Source organism: Diabrotica undecimpunctata, chromosome 5 (assembly GCF_040954645.1).
Source record: "Diabrotica undecimpunctata isolate CICGRU chromosome 5, icDiaUnde3, whole genome shotgun sequence".
NCBI classification, from domain to species: Eukaryota; Metazoa; Arthropoda; class Insecta; order Coleoptera; family Chrysomelidae; genus Diabrotica; species Diabrotica undecimpunctata.
This window is the reverse complement of record NC_092807.1, coordinates 22,666,352-22,693,684: the sequence shown is the minus strand read 5'-3', so window position 1 is coordinate 22,693,684 and position 27,333 is coordinate 22,666,352. Positions and strand designations below refer to the sequence as shown.

The following is a 27,333-nucleotide window of genomic DNA, read 5'->3' as shown; positions in this document are numbered from 1 at the left end:
ACCTATTATAGGCGTGTAAGTTTGTTGACGATTTTATTAAAGATATTTGAAAATATTTTGCTGAAACCACCAATTCCAATATTATAAGAAGGAATATATTATAGAAGGAAATTAACTTATTCCAGACCACTTCAAATTCAGGACAAAGCATGGAAAGCATCACTACAAGCGCATTATGCTATTATTGCCAAAATAAGAAACAATGATGGTTACAAAAACGTATATCACTATCTAATAATAGAATACAGTAAGAAGAATTTAGGATTTTCCGTCTGTAGCAGATAACACTTTTTATGGGCACGTAGTTATCGTTTTCCCCCGTACATTCCATTCTCTAGCGCTCACCGCGATTTCTCCTGCTCGACGTCGCACTCGTATTCTACGCTGACCTTTCCTCGTCCCCATGCCATGCCATGCCATGCAGGAACAGAACAGGTGAACACTTCGGCATACCTCTCATACCCGACCACGATTTCATACAATTCAATTTCGTGTCGCTCTCTCAAAGTATACAAAACAACCTTCAAAATGGCCACGAAGTAAACTCGGACACTTTCCTTTGGTGCTAGTGAAACATATTTTAAGGAACATGTTATTTTTGATGTTTTTGTGATCGATCAACTCGCGGGCAATACTCTTTTCTGTTGTAAAGTGCGGAAAGTCTCGAAAAGAAACTCAGGTGTCAAGTGAATCATTGCATATTTTGATAAGTCGGTGAGTATGTTTACATCATCAAGTGGATGTGTTAATAGGCGTTCGGTGAGTTTTAACTGTAATCATTTGTAAAGTTTGGCGAAGTTATTTGGTGACGAATATCAATAGGCGATGAGGAGAGAAACCTCACAACAGGTCCGTATTGAGAATAAAAATTAAGAACTGTCATTGCAAATTGCTTGACCAATTTAAGATAATTTTAACATATTTCACCGGTTTTATTATTTATTCAAAGATTTTATAACATATATTGACATTTATGAGATTTGTTACTCCGATTTACAAGTTTATTCTCTTTTTTCGCTAGAAAATTTTTCATGGTAGGCGATTTGCTGGCCAATTATCCTTTGTATATGACTTTATCGTAATGTGGCTATACCTATTTGTTAATTTTGCAATTAAATATCTTTATGTGACATGGTTCTTGGTACACATCCACAATAAATATTAAATATCTTTAGTACATATACTTTTATTTATTTTTTATCAACACCGACTATTCCTTAAGAACTGCAATAACAACAATACTTTACATATTTTTTTGCCCTTGTACATTCATCCAAGTCTTTTTGCTTGCATATTCGTTCCAGCTTGTAATCCTGTGCTTATAATGATCTATCTATTTTTTTATCCGAAAGAGTTGCCACCTATATAATTTATGGTCTATATCATGATCTTCTTCGATTACCTGTCTATTGAAAACTGTTTCCAATTTATGGCACAAATTTTCGAAGCAATTTCATCCACATCTATCGATCTAAGTTTTCTTCTATCTCTAGAAGGATTGTTTTGTTGTGATCATGCTGGATACCCTGCCAATCTCAATCTTCGTATTTTTATGGCAGACATCACATCTTTTTTACCAGATAGGTATTTGTATTTGTTGATAGTTGTATTGAATGGTTCCACTGCTGTATAATACGGCATTTTTTACTGCTTTCTCTATAATTGTGTTAAAAATTTCAAATTTGTTGTATTTCAAAAGTTTGTTTTGTTTGACAAATCATATTTGGAGTACTTACCTGCCTACCTGCTGATCTGGTAAGGGAAATTTGTGACTTTTATACCGTCCGTCTTATTAGTTAGCAGTTCAGTTCATTCATTAAAATGACATCATCATTTAAATTTGTTGCTGCTAAACTGAAAAACGTCGCGTATCCTTTGAGAGAAAAACTATTGTGTTAAATGTTCATGACTCCATTGTTTATCAACAACTTTTACAATGGTAAATAATATAGTGACCATGTGCTCAGGTATGACAGTTGTTAGTGAAAGAACCATTTACAGATTTTTAAGTGAAAGAAATCAAGGAAACACTACTGAGTCAAAAAGACATGAAGCAAAAAAAAACCAATGGAAATAGATGACTTTCATAGAAACGCCCTTCGGAGAAAAGTTCATATATGTTTTATTTAAACAAGGAGATTCCTATATCGGATACAATAATAAAGTCAATACGAGATAATACTTATCCTCACTTAAGATTTTCCTCTGGCAGTAATAAGATATGTAAATTACTTAAAGAAATCGTGAAAATCGAAGAAAAAACCTATATTGAACAATACAGAAGATACTGTTTGTTGGCGAAGGCAATATATGAAAAAGATAAAAAGATTTAAAATAGAGAAAAGATACATTTTGTATTTAGATGAAACCTGACTAAACGAAATCATACCGTTTCAAAAGTATGGGTAGATAAACGTATTGCAAGTTCTTGACAAGCTTTTCTAGAAGGATATTCTTCTGGTTTAAAGGCTCCCGCAGGAAAAGGTCAAAGATCGATAATCACGCACATTGGTAGCAAACATGGTTTCGTGAAAAATGGTTTAATTGTCTTCGTTTCAAAATCCACTAAATGTTACCACGAACAAATGAACTCCGATGTTTTTCTCCTTGTTTTCGATAACGCCAGATCATCATCATCATCATTGGCTCCACAACCATGGTGGGTCTTGGCCTGCTCAAGGATAAGTCTCTATTCTCTCCTATTCTTCGCCTTGGCTTTCCAGTTTCTTACTCCCAACATTCTCAAGTCTTCCTCCACCTGATCCTTAAATCGTGCTCTGTGTCTGCCTCTCCTTCTCACTACATCTATTCTTTGGTTATAAATATGTTTTGGCGGCTCCATCTCATTCATTCTCTCCAGGTGATCTAACCACCGCAGCCGATTTATTTTGATGGACCTAATAATATCAGGTTTGTCATACAGGCGGTAAAGTTCGACATTATAGCGTCTACACCATAATCCGCCCTCCTGTACTCCTCCACAGATATGCCGGGGGATTTTACGTTTAAAGTATCTTAAACGTTCTTCATCGCTCTTTGTCATTGTCCTTGTTTCCGATGCGTAGGTGAGGATGGGCTTGATAAGAGTTCTGTATATCACTAGTTTCGTTCTTTTTGTAACTAGGCTTGTTTTTAAAAAAAAATTTATTCCATAATAGGCTCTATTTGCCAGATATATCCGTCAGTTAATTTCTGCACTTACTGCATTATTCTGATTAATTTGTGAGCCTAGGTATATACACTCTCTTACTCCTTGGAAAGTATATGTTCCGATCGTTAGATCTTCGGGTTGTGCTGCTTGTATATAATTTGATACTTTTATATACTTCGTCTTACTAGTGTTAACCTCTAGTCCCATTCTTTTTGTTGCTGCTTCAAGCGCCTTGAATGATTCGACCACGTCCTTTCTTTCTTCTTGCAATAATGTCGATGTCATCGGCGTACACTAGTAATTGTATGCTGCGATTAATAATAGTTCCTCTGGTTGTTATTCCAGATTTTCTTATCGCTTTCTCTAGTGCAATATTGAATAGAAGGCATGATAGGTTTTCTCCTTGTCTAAGTCCTATCTGAGACTGAAACTTTCTGGAAACTCCGTTCTGCACTCTAACTTTACACTCGACTCTTGAGAGGGTCGTTTTCACTAATTTTACTAAGTGTACTGGTATGTTGTATTCTATCATGGCTTTGTACAGAGCGTTTCTTTCAACACTATCATAGGCACATCTAAAATCAACAAACAGATGATGAGTATCAATGCTATACTCATATGTTTTTTCCAAAGCTTGCCTTAGAGGGAATATTTGATCGGTCGTTGATCTTTCTTTACGAAACCCACACTGATATTTACCTATTATGTCTTCACAATATCCCGATAGTCGGTCGTAAAGAATATATGCCAATATTTTGTATGTTACGTTTAGGAGGGTTATTCTTCTATAGTTGTCACATATTGTTTGATCTCCTTTTTATGGATAGGTACAATTATACCTACATTCCAGTCTTCTGGCAACTTTATTTGCTTCCAAATCAGTTCTACTATTTTATATATACAGTATGTCAGGTTTTTTTGCCATGCTTTAAAAGTTTTGAAGGAATGCCATCTGCCCCAGGAGCTTTGTTTTCTTTCAATTTTTATATAGGTTGGATGGCTTCTACCTCTGTTGGGATGTTATCTTTCTCTCTTTCGCCGTCAATGTTCTCGAGTTGGATTTCTGATTCGTGGAGCCCTGTCTCACCTCTTATATTTAGCCTTACCTCGAAGTTTTCTGCCCACCTTTCTAGTATCTGCTCCTGATCACCAATGATCTCCCCTGTTCTATTTCTAATGATTGATAATCTTGGTTTGAATTCTTTTCTGTTCTGGTTAATCCTCTTGTAGAACTTTTGCGTTTCTGCTTATGCCTTATAGTTCTCTAGTTCTTTTAGTTGGCTCTCTATATGCTCTTTCTTCTTTTTTTTTTAAGTATTCGTTTTTCTTCTCGTCTCAGCTGCCTATACTCTTCCTCTGTTTGTCTCGTTCTTCGCCCTTGGAGTCTTTTATATGCCTGATTTTTTCTTTGCGTTGCTTGTGCGCATTCCTCATCGTACCAGTCTGACCTTAATTTTTTACGTTTTTGCTTTCCGATAATGCCAGATATCACTCAAAATTAGTGGAAAAGTTACCGACGGTCTCATGAAACAATAGAGTTAAGTAATATAGGCTTAAGTAAAAGGTTTTTCCGGAAAAGTCTTGATAATTTATTTGAATAAAAATGGTCCCTATAAAAAATTATAATGTCACGTCACCGCTAATGTGGCGTAGTTATATAGACGGAAAGAGAATAAAAGTCAATGCCAGCGACCATTGTCACCGTTGTCTCACATATTATCGCCCTTGTGAATTTTTCTTACAAGATTATAAACATATTATATATGTATTAATTCGTAATTCAAGAATGCGGCTTCATATAAATATTGATTAACTTAAAGCGAATATTATAAAACAAAGAAATTCGATTTTTTTCTATCCACCAAAACAATATGCAATCAAATATCAATATGCATAAGATGGCAGTTCTGCTTAATGTCTCCATTTTTAGCTGGAAGTAGAATTTTTATTATTGTGTAGACCTTGACTGACTAGAGGTTAAAGTGCATTAGGCATAATTAAATATAGTTTAGTGTGCTGATAGTTTCATAATATATGAATTTTATAATTACCACAAATAATCGCATTGCCTTTTAACAATCGAAAGACAGAGTCGGGTTAAGGAATTAAAATCAATAATATTTTTGAAATCAAATACATATTGTACATCCATACTCTATTAGCATTATAAAAACCACTAAAGAACATCTTTTGTTGCTTCATTAAACTTGAGTATTGTTTTTTATCTACCTATTTACGAACTATGCTAAAATAGCAAATGCTGTGCAAATTTTAGCATATGCTGATGATATCAATATTGTTGGGAGAACGGAAAACGCAGCACGAGAGGCGTACGTAGCATTAAAGGAAGCGGCTACAAAAATGGGTTTAATAATAAACACCAATAAAACAAAATACATGAAAATAGGTACGCAACCACAAACACTACGGCCACTTGTTATAGAAAATGACGTCATCGAAGCAGTTAACGAATTTGTATACCTGGGAACGCTCGTCAATACTGAAAATGACACTACCGCAGAGATAAACCGCAGAATTTGCACGGCTAATAGATGCTATTTTGGGCTTAATCTCCTTTTTAAATCTACAGTTATATCAAGAAATACAAAAGTAAAACTCTACAAAACAATAATACGCCCAGTCCTAACATATGGTTCAGAAACCTGGACTTTAACAAAAAGCAATGAAAGCATGTTAGGATGTTTCGAAAGAAAAATACTAAGGCGCATCTATGGAGCGGTAAATGAAAATGGTGTCTGGAGAAGACGATACAACTTCGAACTCTATAGGATATACCAGGAACCAGATATCGTAAAACACATAAAGATAGGACGTCTGAGGTGGGTAGGCCATGTAATGCGGATGGAGCAAACCGACCCAGCTAGAAAAACGCTCCTTGATAGACCTATTGGTCAAAGAAGAAGAGGAAGACCCAGAACAAGATTCCTAGATAACATAGATCAAGATATGAGAAATATGGAAATACGTGCTTGGCGGAGGAAGGCGATGGATAGGGACGACTGGAGAAAAATTCTTGGGGAGGCTAGGACCCACACAGGGTTGTAAAGCCAAAATGATGATGATTTACGAACTATATTGTGATTACTGTGTGTTTTTATAACTTTTGATTGGTGAAGGTAACCGAATGTGTGCTTAAAATAGATATTTGAGGAGTTTGCTGTAAGAAGGATGCAGCTCCATATTTGGTAATTGTTTGGAAATTGAAAAAAATTGTTTTTTAATAAAAGTTTTTATTTTAACCCGAAAGACATAATATCAACCAATGACAAACAGATTTAGTCAATACTTGAGACTGTTTTCAAGTAGATAATTTTTGAAAAAATAAGAAAAAAATTGAAAAAAAGTTGGACCTGCATCTTTCTTGCACCAAACACGTGAAATAATGCTTCTTTACCATCATTTTTGAGAAAAAAAAAAAGCAAATTCCCAACAAAAGCTCTTTTATTCGGTTACAACAATCAAACGACTATGGTTTGCCTACTACACAAATTCGAAAAAATCTGTAAAAAGAAACAGGTTGGTGTCAAAAAATAGCATTCAGAAAAAAAAAAAAATAAAACATTAAACTCACGGGCAAACACATCCTTCATTCATCTACCTTCTCTGCCATGGCTGCATCACTTGTGATGATTAAGATTTAAATAAGCATAAATCTGTAGTTTTTCATTTTTAGCAAAAAAGAGTAGTTTTTACCACTTAAAAAAACCACACATTTTGATCATATAACTTTTTCAGAGGAATGTAAGTTAACCTTACTTGCAAACTGTCATCAAAATCGGTGGGGTTCTTTAAAATTCTGAGGTTTTACAATATTTTACCATGAAAGAAAGGACTAAAACGACCGTTAAAAAAAATCAATTAGAAGTTGAACTTTTCTCCGTCAGATAATGCAACATTCTTTATATATGGCTTTCCGCATCTCTTTTACTTATTAACTCATTACACATAATTGCTTCTTCATGAAATACGTTATGCATACTGCTTCTCAAAATGGCCTAAATATTAGTAGAACCAATTCTTTTCGTTCGTGAAAATTTCTGTTATTAATGTAGTGTTAAATTGTTTGTGCAAGCATCTGTGTATTTATGTCTTTATTTTTCAAAGTTGATAAATCTTGTGATCTAGTTATTGTGCTCTAGTTATCATTTTTATAATTCCTTCAATTATCTAGTTATGCCGTGAGTCTTCATTGTTTATTGCTAGATATTCAGCTAGTATCAATTAAAATGCCCAGTGACGATTATAAATGACTTTATAACCACTGTGGTGTAGAGGTATAATTCTAATTTACTCTATAGTCTAGGCGGGATCTGTTTTGGATTGGACATTTTCCATAGGAAGCTATTTTTTTGCTGGAATCCCTTCAGGATGTGCCCAATATCGATAATCACGATATGCGCCAGTCGCAAACCCTGTGCTAAATTTTTTATTTAACAAAATCTGAAAACAATTGAAAATTTCTCATTTTTTTGCTCCTATTTTCGTTTATAATTCGGAAAATATTGATCCTAGAGAAAAAATTATACTTTATATTAAAATATACAGTTAAAAGTTTCGTTATTCAATTTTACACAATATTTCGTTAGCTACAAATTGAAAATTTAATGTTTATTGTTGAAAAAATAGCAATAATTGGAAAAAAAGTACAAAGAAATGAAGTTAATCCTTTAAATGTTTTCAACTTTCTAAACTTGACTTACAAGCTCCATATTCCGCCTAGAAAAACCCTTTAATATATTTAAAACGTGTGCTAAATTTTGTTAAGATTGGTAGGATAGGTTTTGCATAATAATTTTGCAACCCAGCCTACTGAAAAAAAATCGCAAAGTTTCAAATTTATAGTAGGCCCTAAATAAGGCCCTCAGATAGTTGCAATTTTTTTTACATATAAAGGAAGGCTTAAACTTTCAAACGCTTTTTGTAAAATTCAAATCGGTTCACTAAGAGAGCCTAGAAATTTTTTTAAATTTTTAAACATTTTTTATATATATTAGGCTTATAAACAAATTGAATAACTTTACGAGCTTTAAACATATCAATTTCAAAATTTATACACTTACAGAACATTAAAAGACGCTTCTTTGCTTCTTTAAACAAAAAAAAAAAGATACATTCGGCTTACTGGTAGTCGAGATATTGAAGGTCAAAGTTGGCATACATTTGATGTGTAACTATAAGTGATAGAGGGCTCGTTTTTAAACAAATACCCTCGTCTTGTCAAGTACTTTTTATATAAAAAGTTTTACGTAATGCGCTTCATGGCAACATCCATAAAAAAGACAAGTAAAAAACCGTTTTCGCGTAAAATGTCGCTCGGAATGCATGAGAGGTGGTGGTGGGGGACATTCACTCGAAATGTGATTTGGCGAGTTCAAAATCATAGCGCGCGCTAAAAATTGCATTATCTCGGCTTCTTGTTAACCAATTTTGCTCTTTTTTTTGAATCGATGTCTCGGACGACAAGGATTTCAAACATCGTATTTTCAAATACCATTTTTAATTGCAAATTGGGAAATTGGCAATAAACAATTGTATGTTAAACAAGTAATTGCATTTTTTCTTCATGCATTTTTTTGAGCTTATAAATTGTTAATAAATAATTTAAATTGTTAAAACAAAGGCGAACGAAAAAAATTTCTTTTTTCATAAATAAACTTTATTTTGACTCAATCTTCAATAATTTTTTTAAAGGCTTTTTCTTTTTTTGGAAGGACAAGAAGCTTCAGGTCTTATTTCTTCCTCAAAACCTTCATTTTCCATTTCAATATCTTCATACTCGATCTGTAAATTTAATGTTTCTTCTCCTTCATCTGTAGCTTTATCTTGTGCCTCTAGAAAATCTAAGGAATCCATCGACTCCATATCCATATCTCGTTCAACTTCTTCCAATATTTTACAGTGTTCAATATTTTTACATGTCTGACCATTGCAGTGAAGACAATAGTCAGAACATTTGAGACCATGTTTGATACAACTGCATGTTTTTGTACAAAGTTTTTTACATTTGCAACTAATATTTCTGAATAATGATTTTATTTGTCTTTTTTATGGATGTTGCCATGAAGCGCATTACGTAAAACTTTTCATATAAAAAGTACTTGACAAGACGAGGGTATTTTTTTTAAAGAAGCATCTTTTAATGTTCTTTAAGTGTATAAGCTTTGAAATTGATATGTTTAAAGCTCGTAAAGTTATTCAATTTGTTTATAAGCCTAAAAAATGTTTTAAACTTTACAAAATTTCCTAGGCTCTCCTAGTGAACCGATTTGAATTTTACAAAAAGCGTTTGAAAGTTTGAGCCTTCCTATATATATAAAAAAATTTGCAACTATCTGAGAGCCTTATTTAGGTCCTACTATAAATTTGAAACTTTGCGATTTTTTTCCAGTAGGCTGGGTTGCAAAATTATTATGCAAAACCTATCCGACCGATATTAACAAAATTTAGCACACGTTGTAAACATATTAAAAAGTTTTTCTAGGCGGAATATGGAGCTTGTAAGTCAAGTTTAGAAAGTCGAAAACATTTAAAGGATTAACTTCATTTTTTTGTACTTTTTTTTCCAATGATTGCTATTTTTTCAACAATTAACATTAAATTTTTAATTTCTAGCTAACGAAATATTGTGTAAAATTGAATAACGAAACTTTTAACTTCGTATAATTTTTTCTCTAGGATCAATATTTTCCGAATTAAAAACGAAAATAGGAGCAAAAAAATGAGAAATTTTCAATTGTTTTCAGATTTTGTTAAATAAAAAATTTAGCACAGGGTTTGCGACTGGCGCATATCGTGATTATCGATATTGGGCGCATCCTGAAGGGATTCCAGCAAAAAAATAGCTTCCCATGGAAAATGTCCATTATGGTCTGAATTTCTACAGATCCCGCCTAGTCTACTACACTTCCACTTTGACGGACTAAGTGTGCATAAAAGCATTTTTTTTTCGATTTTTCACCTTTAAAATAAATTTAACTTTGCCTTATCAATTACAGAATTTGCAATTTCTACAAAATAGGCCACTGATAGTTGCTATCATCAAGTCCTCGTAGACACTTTGTCTCAGGACCAGCAACTTCATGAGTGGTACGTTGCCATGTTATCAAATCCACTGGTAACTTTAACATCCTAATATATAAGATCGAATAATGTAAACTAAATTGTAACCTATAACTTTTAACGGGTTTTTACCCAGATATTCAGTGGCTCAAAACATGTACACCTAGACACTGATGAAGGAATATGGATTCCGAAAACGTTTTGTCTTCATTACATAGCCCGATTGGGTTTTTTAATTATATCCCTTTTATAAAGGATTTTAACAATTTTTTTTAATTATAAATAAGTAATAAAAATAATTATTTCTCAGATGTGAATGACTGTAACACCAACGATCAAAGCACAAACATGGATGCTTTGAAAGAAATAGCTACGTGAGAAACATTAGGTTTGGGTATTTTATGCATCAATGAATACACCTGTTTCTATGCATTTTTGTCTGTCGGCGTTTGCGTCTATTTCCTGGTTAACTAACATTATTTTAATAACATGACACAAGTTGTTTTGCTAATTACAATTAGATATACGGATTTTACAGATTTCTCAGTTGATAATTCAGGTAATATACTCGTTAATGTTTACCGATCGAGATAAGAAAATTATTACAAAAGTAATCACGTCAAGATTTAACAAACTGTTTATGGCCTTAGTAAATTATTTTATATACCCTTGTGGCGTAACAAAATAAAGTTCATATTATTATGACATTAACCAAATAAATTATTATTGTTCTGAAGCTATTTTCTTGTGGCATTTTAAAGTAATTACTATTTAAATGGGAATAAGCCACAATTAAAGGTTAAAGTACGTTTATTGACGTTTCAATTTCCAGTTCGAAAATCGTTCTCAAAATACAAACATTAGTAAATTAAACAAATTTTGTTTTTTTGTTGAAAAACAAAATAGGTCCCCAACATAGGTCCAATATATAATATAGCGCCGTTTTGGTAATGTTGTCATGTTTGTTTCTCTGTTAGCTTCAATGACTACTCCCCTTTCCTTCAACGTCTATTATGCTAAAATCCGATCAGTAGCAACGAAAACAAAGATCCAATATAGTGCCGTTTTGACAATGTCTTTGTCTTTGTAATAACATATTCGATATCTCCTCCTCAACGAGCCCTCATTCGCAAAGATCGGACCAATAGAAACGAAGATACGGTATAGTGCCGTTTTGGCAATGTCTTTGTCTTTGTTTTTTTGTGTTAACCTATTCAATATCCCCTCCTCTTTCATTTAATGTGTTACGCGTAGTAATCTAACCAATAACAACGGAGCAATATTCATTACCACCTCCCCTTTCTATTGATACCTTGCACATTGTTGCACGTTGAGCCGTTTAGAAGTTACAAGCTTAGTGTCCTTTTGGCAATACGTCGCCATGTTTTTTCTGTGTCTACATATTTGTTGGCCCATCCCCTTTCCACCGATACGTTGCACCGTTGAGCCGTTTAAACGTTACAAGCTTAGTGTCCTTTTGACAATACCGCCATCTTTATTTTTTATGTTAACATATTTCCTCTCCCCTTTCATTTGACACCTCGAATATCACGATCGGACAAATAACAACGGATATACGATGTAATACCGTTTTGACGATGTCTTTGCGTTTGTTTTTTGTGATAACATATTCATTAGCCCATCTTCTTTCATTTACCGATTCATACGTAGTAATTGAACCAATAAGAACAAAGATACGATATAGTGCCGTTTTGGCAATGTTGCCATGTTTGATTTTATTGTTGTCATATTCGATATCACATCCTCTTTCATTTGACGTCTCATACGTCAAAATCGGACCAATAGCAACAGGGATACAATATAGTACCGTTTTGCCAATGTATTTTCGTCTGTTTTTTTGTGTTAACGTATTGGATATCCCCTCCTCTTTCATTTAACGTGTTACACGTAGTAATCTGACTAATAACAACAGAGAAACGATATAGTGCCGTTTTGGCATTGTCTTTTTGACATTGTTTGATTTTTTATTTTAATACATTCGTTACCACCTCCCCTTTTCATCGATACCTTGCACATTGTTGAACCGTTTAGACGTTACAAGCTTAGTGTTCTTTTGGCAAAATGCCGCCATGTTTTTTTTTCTGTGTCTACGTATTTGTTGACCCCTCCCCTTTCCATCAATACCTTGCACGTTGAGACGTGTAGACGTTACAAGCTTAGTGTCCTTTTGGCAATGTCGCCATCTTTGTTTTTTTGTGTTAACGTATTCGTTACCCCCTCCCCTTCCCGATGATACCTCTTACGTCATGATCGGACGAGCCGTTTTACCCCCACCAAAAAAAGCGTCAAAAATGACCAAAATGGACCTTAGTGATTTCTTATGGGATTTAACATGGGAAACAACGCCGTACTCTCCTAGCCCTTTTACTTTCATCCTACAAGTAGGGTCTTCTTTGTATTTTTTTACATATCTGCTTAAAGTTTGGAAGCTTAAGCTTGTTTCCCTGGGAGCACAGCGTATTTTCACACCATTTGGAACTAAAAGTACTGCCTCTCTCATTTGGTCGTCCGTGAACCGACCAACGGTTTTTGCAGTTTTCTTGGGACGCGCCATACTGCAAATAAGACTAGTTTAGTTAGTTTCAGACTCTGTTTTTACCAAAAGAAAGATAGTATAGGATAAGGGAACAGTGAGACAACTTATAAAATGTCCCACTGTACCCATATATGAAATGTATCACTGTAGCCACATCACAATTTTTTTAGTTAAACAACTTAAAAATGTTACTGAAACTATTACGTACGAAAATAACATGCCTTACACTTACTTTAAATATTTAACTATCGGTTACTATCAGCATCACAATTTTATTGTTAATAGTTTTTTGAATACAAACTTTAATATTGCGAGCAAAACAATTACTTTGACAATGACTGAACACTTGATATTGACTAAGAATAAAATACTTCAAACTGTCACTGCTTCTAAAAGATCACTGTCATAGTCATACCGCCAACTTAGTTTTTTTCAGTAGTGCCAACAATCGAAATTCAATTTACCAAATATTGGCAAATGTCTCACTGTTCCCTCTGTCTCACTGTAACCTCTTTTCCCTTACGTATTTTTATGTTTTAATATAACTAACTTTACTTTTTATATATAGGTTTAGTTCATTGATAATAAGTTTTTTGTTTTTGATACAAATAAATGGTTATGGAGGCATTAAAATACATTTTCATTCCTCACCTTTTTTTTTTATTATAAGCATATAAGTTAGACAAACAAATCGTGCCAAATAAAAGTCATGCAAAACCAAAAATACTCCAATAATGCGATAAAAACTATTTAGACAATGTTTTAGTATAATTTTAAACAAATAGAGCCAACTATTTTGCCAAAATACCATTTTATTTACTCTTTAAATCATTTTTTACCTTTCCTGTAAACACCACATTTTTGATTTTGACCTATTTGCTTTTGTTCACCGACTAATGAATTTTTATATTAATATTTAACTGCTAAACTGGACTTCTTTTCATGTAGATATAAGTGTATGTACTAGTATTATACCACGCCAATGAGTCTGCACATCCATATCATCTTACCTTATCACATACAATAGCGTGACTCCTCTAACATTTTGTATTTTTTTTTCTAGTGCATCCTGACATCGGAAAGTGTGCTAATGAAAATCATCATTTTATTAAATTAACGTCAATTAAACAGTGTGCGCGTATACCATCGGAGTAATCAGAGCAAAAAATATCCACTTAGAATATTCATAGAATCAAACGAAGACAAAATGTTGCAGAATTCCTACAAGGCCATGTACCGCCCAAATTTTTACGAAAGCACGTGCTTGAGGTGCAACGAAACGGTGTATCAAGTCGACAGGGTCGGGCCCTTGAAGGACTTTACTTTTTTTCATAGTGGGTGTTTTAAGTGCGCCATCTGTGGGACGAAACTTACTTTAAAGACCTATTATAACAATCAACATCGGCAGGAAGATAAGGAAGTGTACTGTAATAGTCATGTACCGAAAATTGGACCCGGGCATTTGGACGGTTCTTCGGTTGGAATCAGATCAGCTCTCAACGTTCCTAAGAGCACAAATTTGTATAATGAGCAAATCAGGGGACCTAGTCGAGTTAGCAACGATTCAGAAGGTAAGTTATTAATAAGTTTATTTAACTAGTTTTTATCTCTCCTATATATATATATATATATATATATATATATATATATATATATATATATGTGTATATATATATATATATATATATATATATATATATATATATATATATATATATATATGAAAATTACTCATACCACTCATACAAACCGCTATCTCAATGCCCAGTCACATCATCACCCCGCCCAACTTAATTCAGTCATCAACACTCTTATTTCCCGTTCCATAAGACTTAGCGACAACAATCACAGGTCATCCGAAATCAATTCAATAAGACAAACACTCCTACAAAACGGCTACCACAAAACCCAAATCAATAGAAGCATTCAAAAACTTCTAAACCCCATTCCATCCAAAAAAGAAACCTTGCCGCCGGATCAACCCAAAATCTTTCTACCTTTCATTAAAGGTGTCACTGACAAGATCAGTAGAACTCTTATCCCTCTTAATATCAAAACCATTTTCACCACTCACTCCAAATTGTCCAATCTCGTCAGATCCGTAAAAAACCAAATCCCCAATGAAGACCATGGTGTCTACGAGATACCTTGTTCCAGTTGCCCACGTACATACGTAGGACAGACAAACCGACGAATCCATAACCGTATTTACGAACATTCTCTATCAGTCAAACATTCCGATACCACTTCAGCCCTAGCCCAACATCATATTCAGACAGGCCACAAAATAGATTTCGAAAAAGCAAAAACCATCGCTCCCATCCGCTCATTAAAAGCTAGAATTATTCGTGAAGCTATCGAAATCGAAAAACGGCCTAACAACTTGAACACGCGCGATGACGCGAAACGATTGCCGGCAACATGGCGACCCCTGCTTCAGCGACCTCCCGCCTACACCGCTCAGGCCACGTCAGTTCAGACCACGTCAGCGCATACTGTTCCCGCGCATACAGCGAGTATAAAAGCAGCCACACAGGGTAAGACCGGTTGTCACTCGACACTGAGGAGTAGGCAGATTCAGACCTCAGTGCCGAGAGACAGTTCTTGCAATATAGAACACGATACTGGTACGTCTCGAGTGAGGAGAGTAGGCAGATTGAGAGCTCGAACTCGAACCGAACCGTATCACTCTTGATAATGGCTCCAAAATGGGTGCCGAAACGTCGAGTTTTAAATTCTCAACGCGGTTCTTCCCGAGAACTCAGTAATTTTCATTTATCTGACCGCGGAAACTTATCCGAACATATATATATATATATATATATATATATATATATATATATATATATATATATATATATATATATATATATATATATATATATATATATATATTACAGGGATCCAACTTGTAAATACAATACATTTTGGAGACGGCTATCGCCGTATTCATTCCGTATGCGTCGAGATATACCCCTTTTCTTCTTCCAGGGGGCTTCCATATGTGAAGTTTCCTGGGCCAACGTTCGTCAGTCATTCTCAATAGGTGTCCAAACCATTTTAAACCTCTTCTTTATATTCTGTCAATGTCTGCTTCTGTAGCTTCATGTTATTTCTTATAGATTCGTTAGTCTTCCTTTCCAGCCTTGATGTCTAGCACTTTTTCTCAAATAATCAATTTCAACTGCCAACAATCTTCTCTTCAGGTCTGCATTAATTGTCCATACTTCAGAGCCATAACAAAGAACTGATTCAACCATGGTTTTCCCTATTCTTTTTTTGTTCCTTTTGGAAATGTTGCGATCCCACCATAAGGAGTTCAGACATCCTAAAATTTTACGTCCCTGATTAATTCGGTGTTTAATTTAGGTTTCTCCTAAGCCGTTTTTATCAATGAGTGCATCTGAATATTAAAGGTTTTCCACTTGTTTGATTTCCACGTCCTTGTCTATCCACACTTCAAACCTTGCATCTGAATTGATAACTAAATATTATGTTTTCTTTATGCTGACTTGTAACCCCCATTTTACATATTCTCTGTATAGACGCTTTATCATAAATTCTACATCATAAGAATCTTCAGTTAGGACGACTTGGTCATCCAAGTTCAGGGAGAACAGTACGTCATTTCCTATGGGAATTCCCATTCCCTGGCAGTGGTTTTTCCAATTTTGGAGGGCTGCCTCAATATATAAATTAAACAGTAAGAGTGACATACTGCATCCTTGTCTTAGTCCTTTAGTTATTTTTATTAACTCTGATAGTCTATTTCCGATTTTTAGGTAAGTAGTGTTATCCTTCCAAAAAAACCCAATGCGAGAAAGTGCGAAGACCATAGAATTATAAGCCTTATGAGCCATTTACTTAAAACATTTCTAAAGGTCATTCACAAAAGAATATATACAAAATGTGAAAAACAACTAACAAGAACACAATTCGGATTTCGTGATGCTCTGGGAACACGGGAGGCCCTTTTCGCTGTACAGGTGCTATTTCAGAGATGCAGGGATGTGAATTGTGACATATACGTATGCTTTATAGATTACCAGAAGGCATTTGACAGAGTAAAACATGACAAATTAATGACTCTAATGCAAGAAATTGGAATTGACAACAAAAATCTTAGAATTATCAAAAACATTTACTACAATCAAACGGCCAAAATCAAAATAGAAGACCAGTTAACTGATAAAATTGCAATAGAACGTGGAGTACGACAGGGCTGTATTTTGTCTCCATTGTTGTTCAACATTTATTCTGAATGGGTATTTAAGGAAGCTTTAGACGGTTGTGCAAAAGAAATACTAATAAACGGTGAATGGTTGAATAACATTAGATATGCAGATGACACTATAGTTTTTGCCGATAATCTGAATGACTTACAGATATTAACAAATCGCATAACAGAAGTCAGCAACAGATACGGACTAGCTCTTAACATAAAGAAAACCAAATTTATGACAATTAGTAAAAAACCAATACTAAACGCTCATCTTACAATCAACCAACAGAATATCGAAAGATTCGAGCAATATACATATCTAGGCACTAATTTAAATAGCCAATGGGACCACTCAACAGAAATTAAACAGCGAATAATAAAGGCAAAAGCAGCATTCGTTAGAATGAGAACCATTTTCAACAGTCGAGACATATCATTAAAAACAAAATGCCGTCTATTGAACTGCTACATATTCACAGTTCTGCTCTACGGAATGGAAGCATGGACACTGACTGTTGCATCTATGAATCGGCTCGAAGCCTTCGAAATGTGGTGTTATAGGCGCATCTTACGTATATCCTGGGTTGACAGAGTTAGTAATGTGGAGGTCCTGCGTAGAATGGGGAAAGAATGTAAAATTCTCATGACCGTCAAAACTAAAAAGTTGGAATATCTAGGACATGTAATGAGAAATCAAGAACGTTACGGCCTTCTCCAGCTGATTCTCCAAGGGAAAGTAAATGGTAAGAGAGGACCGGGAAGAAGACGCATTTCTGGCTTCAAAATTTACGAAAGTGGTATAACACGACTATCACTGAACTGTTCCGCGCTGCAATAAATAAAGTAAAGATAGCCGTGATCATCGCCAACATCCGGAACGGATAGGCACTTTAAGAAGAAGAAAGTGTTATCCCTGTATTATACTTCTGGGATTATTTCTAAAAGGTATGGACTAATGCCGAGTTGTTGTAAAGCTTGCCACAATTTTCTTCCATTGAGTTTTTTTCCCGGATCTATATTGTTATAAGCACTGTATACTGAACACTGATCTTTCTTAGGCTTAAAAAATGCAATGTTGAAGTGTGAGTTTAGAGTATCTCTGTAAACGACGGGTCTAACTGTAGCGACGGGATATTTTTGAGTTTGGAATATTCCGTGTACATTCGGTGCATTACAGATATGTTTAAGCCCTCTTCTAAGTACATGCGTTTTGAATTCTTTCTTGTATAATGTGAAGGTACAAGTATAAATAATTTTATGTGTTCTACAATCTTATCTTTTATATATGCTATCCGGGATCTTGTGCGGTCTAGTTTTATGTTTTCCTCTCTTATCTGCTTCTATGGTACCAGCTTCACTAATTTTTTTTCATACAGTCCTAACAGAAGTTTCAGAAATCGCAAGCGTATTCAAGAACATTGTCTTGCAAATTTGTTTCTCGACATTACCAATAATAAATTTATATTTGCGCGAAAAGTTTCTCCTAGAATTGTTTACACTGATTTGAGTTTCACCTTGTTGTGTCACGCACCTTGCAAGAATATCTCACTGCCTGGTATCATCTCCAAGTTTCCAAAATTCGTCAAAAATTACTTAATTAAATTTAATATGCTATTACATTTATATCTGCAACTATCCTTACAAGGAACGTTCATATTCTTTACAGGTATAAACCTATCTTTGCGGTTCTTATGTTTCAGACCGCTATTAAGTTTTTTTTTGACTTTTTTGTCAATCCATTCGTTCTCATTTCTAACTCGTTTTCTTCCTATCTTAACCTTCTCTGTGATTTTTCGCTTTCTTTTTGATGATAGTCTGTCCAATGACACATTACTTCTCTTGTTATCAGATAGATTCAAATTTTCGTTTTCGGCTTCTGATCCTGAGGGAACATAGTTCGGATCATCATCGGAATAATCAGAAAGAAATATATTAATATTAATGTCAACGGTATGATTGTCGTCGTTACTTTCATTTTCGTTGTCTAAAACAAAAAAAAATAAATTAAAAAAAAAAGAAATGGCAAAATTATTAAATACCTAAATTGTTTCTTGATCCTGAGTGAACACAGTTTGGATCATTATTGGAATAATTAGAAGGAAATATATTGGTATCAATGCCAACGGTATGATTGTCGTCGTTACTTTCATTTTCGTTGTCTAAAACAAAAAAAAATAAAAAAATTTACATGAAAAAAAAAAAGAAATGTTTATGGTAATAACTCAAAATTGAAAAAAAATGAGTTACGACAGTTTTCGTTGGGAGGGTCGATATGATATCTCGACGGTATACTCAGGAAGTAGCGGTGCCTCATGTATTCCATACCTAATTACTATCCAATTTTTTATCAAGACAATGCCAGACAACATGTTGCCAGATCGTCGTTAGCATTCATGTATCAACATCTAACGAATCAAAATGAATAGAAAATCATCAACATCAAACCTCAAATATGTTCAAAAAAATTAAGCTATCCAGATGAAAAGGAACCGGAAATCTGTGACGATGACAATGCAATACTTTTAACTCTGGCATAAACTTTGACTACGTCTCTGTAAAACAGGAACTTCTTTGTTTGGATACCTGATACCGGTATCAATTAGCGCATTTATTAAGAATTTCTTCATTCACTGCACATATGTTTAGATTTGGACGGTTCAGATAAAATCTAAGTATCTGGGTGAAGGTTATCCACTCGTTCAGTTTTGAAAAGTCTACAAATTATTGTTCAATAGGGTGAAAAAGATATATTAGTAGGTCAACTACTATTGTTAAAAAAGAATTGGTTTTATATAAATATAAGAACAATGAAAATTTTTTTTCTAGATGTTTTAGTATCAAAGGACAATATTGGATACTGGATATGAAGACAGAGTATACCAGGAAATATTTAAATTCTAGTTCAAATCACAATATAAATAGGGCTTATAATGAAGTTGATAAAATCGATCTTAAAATCAGCTTCACTTGACGGACTTTACCGCTTCAAATTGAAAGCCTAGCCATCTGAATTAGTACGTTCGTTAATGAGATTAGGTAATACAATAATATAGTTAATGGATTATGTTGTCCTTGGAACACCGGAGTCTATTTATAGCTATTTACATACTTGTCTGTTATTTAAAAACGTGATGGTTTGTATACTGTAAACAAGATGTTTGTTTTTCTCTAGTATACAAGCCTATGTTTACACAAAAATTTTTTTTAATGGTCTCTTTGTCATTGATATAGTATCAAGTTATCTAATATGATATGAGGAGAGGCTTACGACTAGTATTCTCACGCACCGTGGGTCGCGAATTTCCCATCGTTTCGCAAAGAACAAATAGCAATTTCTGGTTCTATTTATTTTTAACCAAATAATAATTAATGGATTTGGTACAAACTAGGTCTTTATTTCGTATACACAGAATGTATGAACCGTAATGGATAAAGTTCATTTGAGTTTTATTTTATTTTTGATATTAAATTCAAAATGCAGTCGTGTTCTAGTTCACCTACGAATCGGACGTGCCTATCGACAAAGCGGAACGAAATTAAACTGTTTTCGTTTAAAAATTGTGTTTTTATAAATCTGCAGATTAGGTGTAAAAATAAAATTAGATTGTGAGTTTTAAGAACAATTAAATGGACCAGTTAGTCGGGGGGAAACCCCCAGACGACCCAGTGCCCCCAGATATACGTCAAAAAAATACAAATGATATACAAACAACAACAGCAATGACCATCGATAACGATAACACATCGAAAGAAAGACAGGAGTTTTTGTATGTAAGTACTGATTTAGGCCCGTATCATATTTATGTTGAGAATAATTCGGTCGAATTTAATGGTAAATTAAATGCTCTTAAAATCGGAGATATTATTCTTTCTAACTTTCCGGAGATAGACAATAAAATTATAAGTATCGATTCTATAGGTCGGAATAGGGTTAGGATCAAGTTAAAGGATTATAAATCAGCAAATTTTCTAATAAATAATAAAAACGAAAATATTTTTGTTAAAAATAACTTTGTATTGTATATCCCAAAATTTATTCTTCATAGACAAGGTGTTATTAGAGATATAGAAAAAGATTTTTCAGAGGCGTACATAAAAGATAAAATAAGACAATTTGATCAACATTGCACTTTTGAAGTATCTAATGTCAAAAGAATAAAACGTAAAGTAGAAAAAATTACGGATGAAGGTAAAATAGTAGAATATGTACCCACAAAGTCTTGCATTGTTATTTTCAAATCACAAATCTTACCAAAATATATTTCTATTAATAAAGTTATCAAGGAGGTAGAGCCGTATAACCAGAAAGTATTATTATGTTATAACTGCCTCCGTTTTGGTCATCTGGGAGGTCAGTGTCGAAGTAAACCAAGATGCAGCAAATGTCAGGAGTCCCATACCACACAAGATTGTAAAAATTCAGATTACATACCACGGTGCTTTAACTGTCAAGGAAATCATCTTACTACTAATTTGTCTGCTTGTCCAGAATTTAAAAGACAAAAAATTGTAAAGGAAACCATGAGCTCTTGCAATATTAATTTCTTTGATGCAAATAAACAGGTCCCAAAAAATACGTACGCAAACATAGTCGCTCATAATACTTCTGCCATGGAAAGTGGTCAAATATCCTCGACAAATTATTCCCAACGGCCTCAATCTGGACCTACCCCTTCTAGTACAATACAGTATCATTCCTCTCAACCTCAGTACTCACAGTCCCACAATTTACAACCCAAATCCTATAATAACAATTTTACTAATTATATGTTTTCTTCTCCTACAACTTCAAATCCAAACAAAAGGCACAGACCAACCAGCCCTGATCCCATTGAAATTTCAAGAAAAGAAATACTTACACAACCAAAAACCTCTTTTGTCTCGGGGGGAATTTTTAATAGTCAACATTATTTAAAAAATTCAGCCGGAGTAAAATTACAATCAGAGGAATTAAATGCAACAATAAGTTTAGTTTTAGAAGTAGTTCTCAATATTATAAGTAATATAAAACAAACAAACAATTTCGATGTATCAAAATCTGAAATTGTGGAATTAATTAGTAAACATGTAAACCATACCTTGTCTTCAAATTCGCAGACACAAACGCGAACATAAATTTGCTGCAATGGAACTGTCGTTCAGCAGTAGCTAATAAAGTAAATCTAGAATATCTGCTATATCAAAATAATATTTCCATAGCATTGCTTTCAGAAACGTGGTTTAAATCAAAATACTATTATAATTTTAAAGGTTACAATTGCTTTAGATCAGATCGGGCAGACGGTTATGGTGGAACTGCCATTTTATTAAAATCAAACTTAAGATGCGAAGAAATAAATCTTAAAAATAGATATCCTTTCACTCACAAATGTATTTCAGTTAAAATTCTCCGAGGTAAAAATCCCATCAATATTGTGTCAGTTTACATTGAACCAAAGACCAAGATATCTGAAAGTGAATGGTTGGAATTCTTTAAAGACATACCTAAACCGTTTATTATTGGTGGGGATTTTAATTCCCACAGTATCGCATGGGGCTGCGAAATTGAAGACAGCTATGGTAAAAAACTTTTAGAATGTATTGATCATTGTAATTTGATATGCTTGAATGATGGATCGCCCACATTAGCAACTAGTAAGAGTCCATCCGCTATTGACTTAACCTTTTGTACACAAGATATTTCAAAATTTTTTACTTGGAGAGTCCTACAGGACCCTCATGGATCCAATCATCTTCCGATTATCATTAACATGGAAACAGATCATATAACTTCATTTACAGCTCAAAACTATCACAAGATCTGGAATCTTAACAAGGCCGATTGGAAATTATACACATCTGTACTAGAAGCTGTAAATCCTCCTGGAAACTATCAAACTCTAATAGCAAACATTAATAAAGCAGCCAATTTAGCAATACCAAAGTTTTCATCTAACGGAACACATAAGAGACGAATTTCGAACCAATGGTGGTGTGAAAGTTGCAAAACCGCCGCTGATAACCGAAAAATTGCATATGGAAAATATAAACAAGATCCTACAAGAAATAATTTAGTTGAATTTAAGAGACTTGACGCTGTCGCAAAAAAACTTTTCAAACAAAAGAAAAAACAGAATTGGGTAGAATACTGCGAAAGCCTAAACTCAAAAACACAAATCAGTGAAGTGTGGAAGAAAGTAAACACTTTTAAAAACCGCAAACAGTCCAACAAGATTCCAATAGATCCAGAATCCAGCTGGCTAGATGAATTTCATAAGAAAATATCTCCACAGTGGGTACCTTCACAACATTTTCCAGAATACAGCGAAACAGTGTCAAGAGATAGGTTTGGCTTAGAAGAACCATTTAAAATGTGGGAGTTAGAGCGAGTACTTAGTCAACAAAATAGCAGTGCTCCAGGTAAAGACAATATTTCATATTCCATGATATACCATATTCCTCACCACTATAAAATATCATTATTAAATATTTTTAATGACATTTGGAATGATACGTCACAAATTCCAGACAGCTGGAAGGAATATATTCTAATACCTATTAAAAAACCTGGTAAGCCAGAAAATTGCAGTAGATCATATAGACCAATATCCTTAGCCTCTTGCTTCCTAAAGACGTTAGAAAGGTTAATAAAAAATAGAATTGAACATTGGTTAGAGCAAGAACATATTCTCCCAAAATCTCAGTATGGATTTCGAAAATCAAAATCAACCCAAGATGCCATAACTGCCTTAGTCTCATCCATACTAATAAACTTTACTGATAATATGTATACTATGGCTGCTTTTCTTGATGTCTCCTCTGCATTCGATACCGTTAACTTGGACATTATGCATAAAAAGCTATTAGACATCGGCTTCCCCATCACCATAGCTAGTTTTCTGAGGACATTGTACACTAATAGATCAACTTTTTTAAAAATCAACCATTCCATCTCTCCACCACGTCTTACGAATATAGGACTTCCACAGGGTAGCATATTAAGCCCAATACTATTTATTTTATATAATATGGATATAGAAAATTGTATTAATAGCCCAACAAAAATTATTCAATATGCTGATGATGTAGTAGTTTACACAGCCCACAAATCATTGAATATATGTAAAAATAATTTTGATCTCTCAATTAAAGCTGTTCTTAATCACTATGAAAATATTGGTTTAGATATATCAGAATCTAAAACTGAAATTTGTATTTTCTCTAGAAAACATCAAATTCCACAAGGGCATCTGGAAGTAGGTCAAATTCAGTTCCCTATTAAAAATTGTATAAAATATCTCGGTACTTATTTAGACAGAAAACTCCTATGGAAGGATCAAATTCATCATGTCATAAAAAAGTCTGAAAATGCAATGAACATTCTAAGAGCCTTTTGTAGAACTAACTGGGGCGCTGATCCAAATGTAGCACTTTTATTTTACCGTACTATGATTCGTCCCATTTTCGATTACAGTTGTCATTTATATGGAACTGCCGCAAACACACATTTAAATAAATTAGAAATACAAAAAAATAAATGCCTTCGGCTTTGTCTTGGATATTTGAATTCTACACCTGTTAATATAATGGAAGTTGAGGCGATAGAACCACCTCTGAAATTTCGACGGGAGTTTTTAAGTGATAAATTCATTACTAGAGCCATAGGGAAAAATACTAACTATCTACAGGATATTCATATTTTATCAATTTTAGATCTAACTCATAAATATTGGACAAAGAAAAAATGTTCTCTTCTGGTAAATAGTTACCTGAGGATATCTCAATACCGACATGCTTTCTATACGTATGAAAATCAAGTTTCACCTATGTATTCCCATATATTAGAAGAGCTTTTTTCAAAACATATTAATACCTTTTTATGGACAGTAATTTAGATCCAGTCTCTTTTCAATCATTTACACGGCATAAATGGCCAAACTATCAGTTTTACTTTACAGACGGATCTAAAGTACAAAACAAAGTAGGATGTGCATTAATTAATGTTCAAAGCGGATTTAAAAAATTATTGAAATTGCCAGCTGAATCATCGATATACACTGCTGAAATGACAGCGATTCTTCTTGCATTAAGGCATATACATAGTAACGAACCCTACAGCTGCATAATATTTACAGACAGTAAGAGTGTCGTCGACAGACTAACAAACGTACATAGGTCCAAACAACTAAATCATATAGAACTAGAAATTATGACTATTTACAATAAAATTACAAATTTAGGGAAAAGCATTATTATATCATGGATAAAGGGACACGCGGGCATTAAGGGCAATGAAATAGCAGATAGCCTAGCCAAATCTGCCCTAGACATAGGCGAAGAAGCTCCCTTGAACTTACTCCCCTTTTCAGACATTGATATAATTAGTAAACAGCATCAAAAAGAAAAATGGCAAACATATTATCGAAACACGAGAACTGGAAATAATTACAAACAAATGCAGCCTGAAATACCCATAAAAAGATGGTTTCATACTCTATCAAATCGCCATTTCATAAGGGTTATAAACAGATTAAGATCTAATCATGCTCTTACCCCCCTTCATATGTACAAGTTGGGTCTCGCGGAGTCACCTAATTGCAAGTGTGGAAAAGAAGGTAACTTATTACATATTTTTCTTGAATGTTCCCACGAATCATTAAACATAAACAAATTTTATGATAATCTTATTATATTAAACATTCCACTTCCCGTCTACCTGAACAATTTGATTTTCTCTAGAGATATCAATATATTAAAAATGATTTACGAACATATCAAAAACTGTAAATATAAATTGTAGCTTAAAACTAACTTATATTTAAGTAAATATTGTATTATAGCAAAAAAAAAAAAAAAAAAAAAAAAAAAAAAAAAAAAAAAAAAAAAAAAATTAAATATAAAAAAAAAAAATTAAAAAAAAAAAAAAAAAAAAAAAAAAAAAAAAAAATAAGATGTAAACCTCCGAGATGTTGAATCGGGTTATGTCTTAGCGCAGGAAAAAAAAAAAAAAAAAAAAAAAAAAAAAAAAATTAAAAAAGAAAAAAAAAAAAAGAATTATTACTAATTACTAATTATTAATTGTTAATTGCTAATTATTACTAATTGCACGTTAGATTGTACGGATGATTATATGTTTATTCCGCTAATTGTAAAAAATTCCTCTGATTGTAAAAATTGTTTGTCTTTAAATTTGTCTGGCTAATTGGCTCGGCCAAGGCCATCAAACTGAATAAAAAAAAAAAAAAAAAAAAAAAAAAAAAAAAAAAAATTCAAAATGACATCTTGGGGGAAGTATTTTGCTTGAAACCAAATTGTTTAGGTTGAATTAACTTATATCTTTTGATGTATGCTGTAAGCCTGTTATTAAATAATAATTCAAATATTTTCGACATGTGTGAAATAAAATATGACATTCCACAGAAAATATCCACTTTTTTAATGCCAAAAATATTAATTTTGAAATTTGAGAGCACACTCTTGGGACCCATTTTTTTTTTATTCTTTAGTACTCAAAACTGAAGAAAAATAGTGCCGTCAACCAGAACGAGAGATCTAACCGTACCTTCTTAGCGAGATTTCAAAAATAATAATAGTGATTTTGGAGTGTAAAAATGTTGAAACTTAAAATCACTGTAGAATCTGTTCAAAAGCACCTACAAACCTTTTTAAAAAACAAAAATGAAGATCTTTTTTATACTTTTAAAATAATGCTTTTGTTTTTCTCTTCATTCTCAATCTACAGGGTGAGTTTAAAGTATGGAACGCCTTAAGTATCTAGGAAACTTAATCGATTATCGAAGTGATTATCGAATCGATTCGGATCCAATAGAAATATCATAAAATAGAATCTATATAATAGAATAAAATAAAAAAAATAAAATAAAACAAAACAAAATAAAATAAAATAAAGTAAAATAAAGTAAAATAAAATAAATAAAATAAAATAAAGTAAAATAAAATAAAATAAACTAAATTACCATTGTTCCTTGCTTAGACTTTTTTTTGTCTTTATAGAGAGGGGGTCTGGAATCTTCAAAAGACATCTCAGTCCAGGACGCCGCTTGACTAACTTTAGTGCAGGATTCGTTCTTCGTACTCCCGGCGATAGTTCCCGAGGTACTTTAAAATGCCCTCTCGTCGCAGAGTCTACGCCGAACGCCTACCTGCTAAACCAGACCCTCCTCTGTCATCCAGCGATCCGGAAGCGGAATGGCCGCTGTAAGGCCGGCATCACTTCCAAATCACTACCTTTATTCATTCATTCTCCATTCATACACATCCACACTCTATTCATCAGCAAGGAGGCTCCCTGTCTCGTTCCAGGTAGCGCGTAGAAGACACTCA

The 27,333-nt window shown here is 33.5% G+C and overlaps 1 protein-coding gene across 1 annotated transcript in view; it reads left to right on the top strand.

The window, feature by feature from the left end:
* Positions 1 to 390: 390 nt before the first annotated feature.
* Positions 391 to 27,333, top strand: part of Hil (peptidase hillarin) — a 163,658-nt gene continuing 136,715 nt past the window's right edge. The window contains exons 1-2 of the mRNA XM_072531652.1: positions 391 to 714; positions 13,852 to 14,359. Coding sequence (XP_072387753.1) covers positions 13,996 to 14,359 — 364 coding nt within the window. The 5' untranslated portion in view covers positions 391 to 714; positions 13,852 to 13,995. The remainder of the gene's footprint in view (positions 715 to 13,851; positions 14,360 to 27,333) is intronic.